The sequence below is a fragment of the Asterias rubens genome, chromosome 14, assembly GCF_902459465.1.
Source record: "Asterias rubens chromosome 14, eAstRub1.3, whole genome shotgun sequence".
NCBI lineage: Eukaryota > Metazoa > Echinodermata > Asteroidea > Forcipulatida > Asteriidae > Asterias > Asterias rubens.
The window spans coordinates 5,376,362-5,385,072 of record NC_047075.1 but is presented as its reverse complement, the minus strand read 5'-3'; the positions used below and the strand labels follow the sequence as shown (position 1 = coordinate 5,385,072).

General features: G+C 40.2%; 1 protein-coding gene across 1 annotated transcript; it reads right to left on the bottom strand.

The window, feature by feature from the left end:
- Positions 1-5,611: 5,611 nt before the first annotated feature.
- On the bottom strand, positions 5,612-8,662 carry LOC117299594 (THAP domain-containing protein 1-like). The gene is made up of 3 exons (XM_033783143.1): positions 8,476-8,662; positions 7,206-7,401; positions 5,612-6,289 (listed from the first exon to the last, which is right to left on the bottom strand). Exons 1-3 carry the CDS (start codon positions 8,541-8,543, stop codon positions 5,612-5,614), a joined length of 942 nt encoding a protein of 313 aa, XP_033639034.1. The 5' UTR covers positions 8,544-8,662.
- Between the last annotated feature and the right edge of the window lie 49 nt (positions 8,663-8,711).

The following is an 8,711-nucleotide window of genomic DNA, read 5'->3' as shown; positions in this document are numbered from 1 at the left end:
GCCTTTTCATTTCCCCCACTTCCCTGTCCCACCGTGTGCCTCTTCCCTATCCCGTCCCATATCTGACCCACGCCTCTGTGCCTCCCGTCCCCTTGATCCCGTGCATTGGCATTGTTCTTTGCTTGCCACTGATTGCCCATAAGTCATATTTTCCAGTTTCGCGCGGGTCCCGTTTGTTGTTCTTTCCCGTTTCATGGACTTGATCCCCCATTCAGTTTAATATTTTCCTGTTCCATGTCCCATATCATGATAGTACCTTTACTTTTTTCAATTTCTACCCCAGCCCTGCTAATTTTTCTCGACATTTTATTTGTGCCGTTCCCCGCCCGTCCCATATTACACAGAGGTACCACTTTGTGCCCCTTCCTCCTGTCCTCATCCTAAATCTAACATGTACCTCCTTCCCCATATCCCGCCCGTGAATATTGTTCTGTGCATTTTTCCCGGGCTCATAACTTTCCCCGTTCCGCGCGGGTCCCGCCAGTCAGGTGGTTCTCCGTTTCGTGTATTTTTCTCTGTCCAGTTTATTGTTCCCTGTGTCCAATGTCATCATTATTCCTTTTTCTTTTTCCCCTTTCCGTATTATTTTCCCAGCCCTTTTACTATATGTTCCCTCCATTTTTTGCCGTTCCCCCGCCCCCTTCCAGCAGACGTACTACACTGCGTGCCCCTTCCTTCTCCCTGTCCCACAACGTGCTCTAATAATCCCCACCAGCCTTCGTGCATGCTGTTGTGCCTAGCTCGATCCCATGCATTGTTCTTTACTGTATTTACGCACGAAGTTACTGGACGGTCGCGCTATGACTGTGACATCACAAAGGACGCCTGCACTCAATCACAAAGTTATACACGCTCGCGCTTTGACTGTGACGTCACAAACAACACATATCCCCAACCCACGGGTACCCTGAAATTGACCCCAGGACGCATCATTTTAGCAGGGTGCGGGCACCACTTAACGTGAAAACAACATGGCGGCGCCCATGCGACTTAAGCGCTTTTATAGTGATTATAGATATGGTCAAACTTTCAGTTGGCTCGGAGGTAAAGGTCATTTTGGGGTCACGGTTACTCAAGGCTAACCTCCAATCCACAAGAAGTCTTTATCTGAAAATAAGTTTGAAAATCGGATGCGTACTTCTTAGTTACAGCGATGCAAAGATTGAGAATTTTACACATTTAAATGAAGATCACGAGGTTGATAGAAAAAAAACTTTGAATTACCATAATTTGAGACCAAATGACGTCACAGTTACACAAACGTGTTTGTCATACTAACCAATCCGTTAATGATGTAACTTAACCCAATGCTATACGCTTACCTCCTTCATCAGTCGTGGTCACAAATTCATCAGTTGCATCAGAATCGTCAATATCGGAGGTATCTACAAACAAAATTCAAAATATTCTGAGTTATTCGGGTCTGTTCAATTGTTTAGTCCTTTATAAAATGTAGTCAATGTCCACACAGATTTGCACAAAGTCACAATAGAAAGCTCCCCTTAAATAATGACTTGCTGAGGTGCTGTAACCCACATAAGCCCTTAAGTGCCACGTTGCGTTTCTCTTTAGCGTTGTAGTGTTTCTCGTTCACGTGGTAGTGTTTCCCATTCACAAGTGGTGGCCGCCGGTTATTAACTGGCGGCCGCCACTTAATAACCGGCGGCTGCCACTTAATTAACTGGCGGCCGCCGGTTATTAAGTGGCGGCCGCCAGTTAATTAAGTGGCAGCCGCCGGTTATTAAGTGGCAGCCGCCAGTTAATTTAAGTGGCGGCCGCCGGTTATTAAGTGGCAGCCGCCAGTTAATTAAGTGCTCTACCAAATTGCCTTTTCGTAAATTCCGTCGTAGCTACTGTTATTGTTATTTCGAAACTGAAACCACCAGTCATCCAAAGGGGCCTCTGAAATAGTTCAGAAATACACAATTGTTGTATCTCCAAGTATAGTTGATTGTTTAGGACAAGAAACAAGTTACACTTAACCATCAAGGAGTTGGAGAAAACTTACCATTAGTAATGAGCTTCACCAAGGCAGACACCGAGACCTCCAACTCTTCCACTTTGCTTCTTGTTTCTTCCAGCTCAGATGTTATCTTTTCTCGATTATCAGAAGTGGCCACCTGTAACTCGTCTACTTTACCTCTAGTGGCTTCCAGTTCAGTTGAAACAGCTTCTTGAGTTTGAGCCATTGAATCTTTCAGCTCTTCCATTTGTTGTTGTTGTTGTTGTTGTTGTTGTTGTTGTTGTTGTTGTGTGTACCTCACTTCAGCGTTAACCAGTTCTAAGTATTCTATTAGCATAGCTTTCAGTTTGTCTACAATTACGTCTTGGTCACAAGAACCCGTTGCCTGACTGCTGGAAGATGCACTTTGTCGTGCCGCTATAGACTTCACGATCATAACGATCAAGAGTGAACGGATCAACAACCCCATTGTGCTTAGCTAACAATAAATTCAACAACAAAACTACGCAAGTTCTTGACGTTGATTCTCTGCGTACAGATGTTCGCTGTGAAATGAGCAAGAACTTGCCAAACCATTATTTGATATGTTTGAGGTAATGGTTCAAACTATTAAAACTTTGTTAATCTTCCCGTTGATCTACAAGGCTAACCTTCTGGTGACTCGGAAGCGGAAAACATACTGAAACAGGAAACAGATTGAAGGAGCCCCATCCTCACAGCTCGGGATGCAACTACCGGGATTCAATAAAAAGTTAAGCAGAAGAAACCACGAAGATATGTAAAATCTAGTTCAGTCAGTTCACTCCACCACCAACAAGCTAAAGCTGTGTCCGATTTGGCATCAACGGCTACACCTACGGCTACGGCTGTTGCTAAGGGTGTTGCTAAGGACATCATCATACCTCAACGCGTGATGACGTGGAAATCTAGCTGTAGCCGTAGCTGAAGCCGCCATAATTTTCCAGCCAAAACTTTGATCAAACTCATCATGAAACTCAGCGAAACGTGTGTGACTAAAGTGTGTATTGAAGCAAAAGATTGTGGGATACATTCCTGGTCTATATACGGCCAAAGGGGTTAAAACCAACAGATCTTCTACGGGAAAATCCGTTTGTCGGCGTTTGTATAGCGGGTTTTTTTCCGGATACGGATTTTGACGTAGGTCGGCGGATATGGGTTACGTATGATAATGATATGCATTGACCTCTTGACGTCAATGGCTATATTTCTATTATGGTTTGTGCACAACTCTCCAGCTTTGGCCAACTGAGGGCGCTCTATTCCATTCAAATAGCGCCGATGACGTCATGAATCCTTTGTCGCGTTGGTTTGTATGACCTCGCGTTCTTCAGAATTTTGGCTTGGAGTGTTTCGGAGAAAACCTTTTTACCATGTTTGAACGTTAAGAAGAGACTCATTATATTTTGTTATTGTGTCCTATGGACTGCATCTACGAGAAAAATGTAATAACTTTATATTTCAGAGCATTCTGTAGCCCCACTTTAAAGGGTCATAGGTCATTTGGGCATGTCTTGAACAAGTAAAATAAACGAGCGATTAACCCCCTTGTCTTTGCAATCGCGTTATGAAGTTTCATAGCCAATATAAAAGCCAGGGAAGATCAATTTATTGAGTACTATTCAAGGATATGGGTGCATCGTCCTGGGCAGCAAATTGTCGAGCCGTCGACCTTCAGTGTACGGAAGCTTATCAGGCCTTGTTGAACAACCTTTGGAGGTCACCTCAATAATATCATGTCATTTCGTCATTGAATTTCAAGCAGTACATTGATAATATTTCAGCGCTGGATCTGGTTTAAATTTGAAAAGAATTCTGTTCTGACAGAAGTATGTGACCTGCCACCATAAAATGAGCTAAAAGTGGGAGTGTTTTTTTTGTAGCTATTGGTATTTCTGAATTCTGCAGATCACGAGCTTTCTATGAGGGGCCGTTTATGACTAAATTAGCAAACCCATAATATAAGAGCAAAACCATATATATAGGAGCAAAACCATATAAATAGGAGCAAAACCATATAATAAGAGCAAACCCATATATATAAGAGTAAAACCATATATATAACAGCAAACCATATATATAGAAGCTTAACCATAAATATAAGAGCAAACCCATATATATAGGAGCAAACAATTTATATAAAAGACCACCGAAAATATATATAAAGATCAACGGCAAATATATAATCGATGCAAAAATAAATATAAGGGATAGAAAACTCAAATATAAAAGACAAACACAAATATATTTAACAGCGCCCTCTATATTGGACGTAGTTTCATATTAGACTGTGCACCCATATATATAAGACATAAAAGTCTCATACAAAGGACGTCAACAGCCGTCAAAGGTTAAAATCGGATACGAAAACCACCGAGCCTTACTGTTTTTCTTGCCTTGTATTTTCTTTTGTACATGTACTTATATTATCTATTTGACATACTGTCTGCTTGTATTTGTAATTTCAATGGCCAAATAAAGATAAAGAATAAGAACCAATGAAAGTAATGAAAACATATGACGTCGCTCCAATGTCGTGCATATTAGCAAAGTAAATGGCGGACTATCTCTCACAGCGTAAAACCAAAACTTTTAAGATTTCGAACACACGGTGTAAAAAAGTTGGATAGTTGATTTATAGTTTTTGATTGTGAATGATTTTCCTGTTATCCTAATTTGTTTTTACACTATAGTATTAAAGAGAGGAATCGCTGTCGGTGTACGTGCAGCATGCACACTGATCAAATCGGATCGGCTCCCCATGTCCAGCTAGCCCAAATGCTAGCGTCGGTCAGTCACGCCGTCGCGACGCGTCGGTCACCCTCTCCCTTTCCCATCGAAACGTGCGCAATGATTACCAAGTGCCAGACAAAGGCTGAATTTACGGCTCGATGATTTTAACCTTTGACGGCTGTTGACGTCCTTTGTATGAGACTTTTATGTCTTATATATATGGGTGCACATGTCTTATATATATATGAAACTACGTCCAATATAGAGGGAGCTGTTAAATGTATTTGTGTTTGTCCTTTACATTTGAGTTTTTGGTCCTTTATATATTTTTGCCGTTGATCCTTTATATATTTTCGATGGTCTTTTATATATATTTTTTGATCATTACATATTTATCTTGGCTCTTTAATATATTGGTTTGCTATTATGGATATGGTTTTGCTCTTATATATATATGGTTTTGCTCTTATATATGTGGTTTTGCTCATTTAGTCATAAACGGCCCCTCATAGCTTTCCAATGGTTTATATTTACTTAGGGTAACAGTAATCCTCCACGCCAACAGAGCTTGTGGATCTGGAAACAACAGCGTTATCACTTACCTATTAAACAGATTTGTATTAAGAAGCCGCATCTAAAGTTATGCATGAATAAACAACACAAAAAAACTCCACACATGACCAGTTGGGTTTGTTTTTCCCATTATATTTTTTTCTCGCACCAAATAGGAGACTTTTAGGACGCTTGGTGGCAGCAGACTTACCTGGTAAAATCCATTGTTCTCGGTCATGTGCGCAGGCTCAGAACTACGTTAACAATGGAAATTTACCCGTAAGTCTGCTGCCACCTAGCGTTCCAAAGTCCCCCATTACGTGTGAACCACTGACCTCTATTATACTAGACATGTTTTCTGATGGCCATTTCGTCAAGCATCAGTGCACATGGAATTTCCATCTTTGTTGCTTGTGCTTCCTTTACCTTACACTGAAGTGCTGTGAAAGCTTCCTGTGTGAAGCCAGGTTCCCCATTGATACCACTGTACCATTTTCGAATTACTGTGGGGTGTGGAAGTGCTAAGTCAAATGACTTACGGACGTACTTGTAGGCCTTGGTGGAGTAGAACTGAAGAGTCAATGCAAAAGCTCGAAGCACAGGTGGGTACTGCTCACGAGTGACCTTTCCTCTGTGTTTATTTGACATCATTCTCTTCATGATCTCGGACGGAACACCTGAAAATGTCTTTGACAATACATCAGCCCCATTATTAGAGACAAGTTGCTTGTCCTGTAATGACTTAACAACAGTTTTTAACGAATCTACCTTTTTATGAAGGCGTCTTGTTTTCTGTTGCGAGACCTTCAATCGTTTCTTCATCTCGCAAAGCTTGGCAGATGTGACATCCAACTTGTGCTTCATAGCTCGTGGACTTTCCTTGGTGAAGTATGTGTGATCTGTTTGTATGATTGAAATATCACTGGGGGTAGTCATTTCTTCTGCCATGGGTTCCTTTGCACATTGTATGTCAGCATCCGGTGGGAGAAGTCTTTCCTTGGGTTGCTTTCTTTTCTTTGTACACTGCAACATACGTTAAATAAAAGAAAATGTTACAAGCTGTTTCTGTATGATCTGTACTCTTTTAGATTTTTAAATTTATATATTTTAGGTCCCTACTATGTAAAGTCTTACCTTTTTGTCAAAAGATTAATAAAGTTGGTAATAAAGACATTTCAAAACCGAAATTGTTTCCTAATTGCCACGCCTTATGTTTTAATTTGAGAGGTCCACTTCTGTAGGGTTAGAAATACTAACAATTATTAATAAGGCTTACATAAATTGACAACATAATAAAACATCCTGGTTGAAGGTCCCACAGAGAAAAAAATAAGTCAAATGTTCATGAGTTCTCTGTATTAACCACTCTGAGGTGGGGGGTTCATCAGGAACCACCCGACTCAATGTCACCTTCTTTGAACTTATTAAGTTTGTTTCCCTCTAAAAGCAGAGTTGTATATTGGACATCTACATGTAGGTTGAAGGTCCCCCAGAGAACAAAACAAGTCAAATGTTATGAGTTCTCTGTATTAACCACTCTGAGGTGGGGGTATCATCAGGAACCACCTGACTCAATGTAGCCTACTTTGAATTTATTCAGATTTTTTTCACCTAAAAAGCAGTTATATATTGGACACATACGCACTATATTTGTCCGTATTCCACAAGTTTAGTGTGTGTGATAACAAATTTGCAGTCACTCTGTGGACATCCTTTGTTCGGTACAAAATCATATTCTTTAACACTGTAAAAAACACTATGTGGGGTGTGCGTATGTCCACATAGTGTTTCAGAAGTCCTTACATTATATGGACCTCTTTAGTTATCAGGTCCATACTGTTTATGTAGCATTAAAACACACAAGCTCACACTCACACACAAACGGGGAAAGACATGTTAAAAACAGTATGCCCCTTCGGTGGCGAGGCATAAAAATTACCTTCTGAAGGTGCACTGGAAATTTAAATGATGTTGGCACAACACCTGCTTTGAGTCTGGTTGTCTGTCCCGTTCTATCAAAGCATGACTGCTCAAAATGATCGGAGCAAAGCACACTTTTCTTTGAAGGGCTCCAATTGTCCCGCTTCATGCTGATTACCCATTTCTTTAAAATCTCGGGTTGGCTGAATGGAAAGCTGAAACACATGGAAAGAAACAGTTTAAATACTTTGTTCTTTCTTTCCTTTGATTTTTTTGCAGTGAACAAAATAAAAACAAGAGGAATTATACAAATTTAGTGTTAATTATGATTGTCTACATTAGTCTAGCACCATATGTCACTGTTAAATGGCTGATGAAAAAGCCTCATCTCCAACCTGCATGCTGGAAAGATTTATGCCATGATTTTACAAAAAGGAATTGCACACAATCTTATATCTTATCTGAAAATTATCCTTTCGGATAAGTATGGGTTTTAAAAGCTACAAAGTGGAGAAAATAGGCAAGCTTGAAGCGATTTTACCTAGCCCCACTTTTGTGGCCAGTTGGCCACAAAAGTGGGGCTATGATTTACCTTATTTTTTATACTAAAATTCTCAGTTGGTCATCTGCTCTGGTCTGGCATTGCATCTGTCCCTCTTTATCGAATGTAGAACAGTAAACCCCACCTTTCTCTCTAAATATACACTTATTGCAATACTTTCTGATAGGTTATGGATGTCAAACGAAAGGGAGAATTTGTAGTCAAGTCAGTGAATGTGTACACAGCCATGGATGTTTGTCATTTTGCCTTATAAAACAATATGACCAAGGCCAAGTATGTGCAAGCCCGGCCAAGACAGTGTTGTTTGTTAATACAGATAAAAAATTGTTTACTCATTCATAATCATAATCCTATTTCTTTTGATGAGTTTGTCACAATAATCGTTTGTATCGTTTCATATTTATAAAAACTACCTCCAATGTAACACTAACAACCTTCTTCACCTTGACCTTGAAAGGAAATTGTGTGGTGTTTAATCATGGTTCAATTATGAAAACGAAAAGGCAATTCAGGGCCAGGCGACATTATCGCCGTAAAAAGTACAAATGACATGACATGTACCAACGTCATAGAACGTAAGGAATACACACGTTTTTTCGACGTCAACCATGTAAACGTACCAATAATAAATATACCAAATTCCAACCAACATACATACACAAAAAACAATACGTTTACAAACAAGTTACAAAGTTTTAAAACCTGTTTATTTAATTTAAATGCTTACACATGAAATGTCTTTCCACATCCTCGTAGTTGTCTGTTTGTGCAGTTTATAGATGCACACGCCGGCATTTTAAAAGTGAAGGACGGAGACACGACAGATCATTCTCTACACATTATCCGCCATTTGTTGACCATGGTTACCGGACCGACCAAAAAGAGATGATGTGCGTAGTAAAATGGCGGGCCGATCGAAGCGGCGCCCTCATCGCACGATCCCGAAGTGCTATCCAGTCAGTA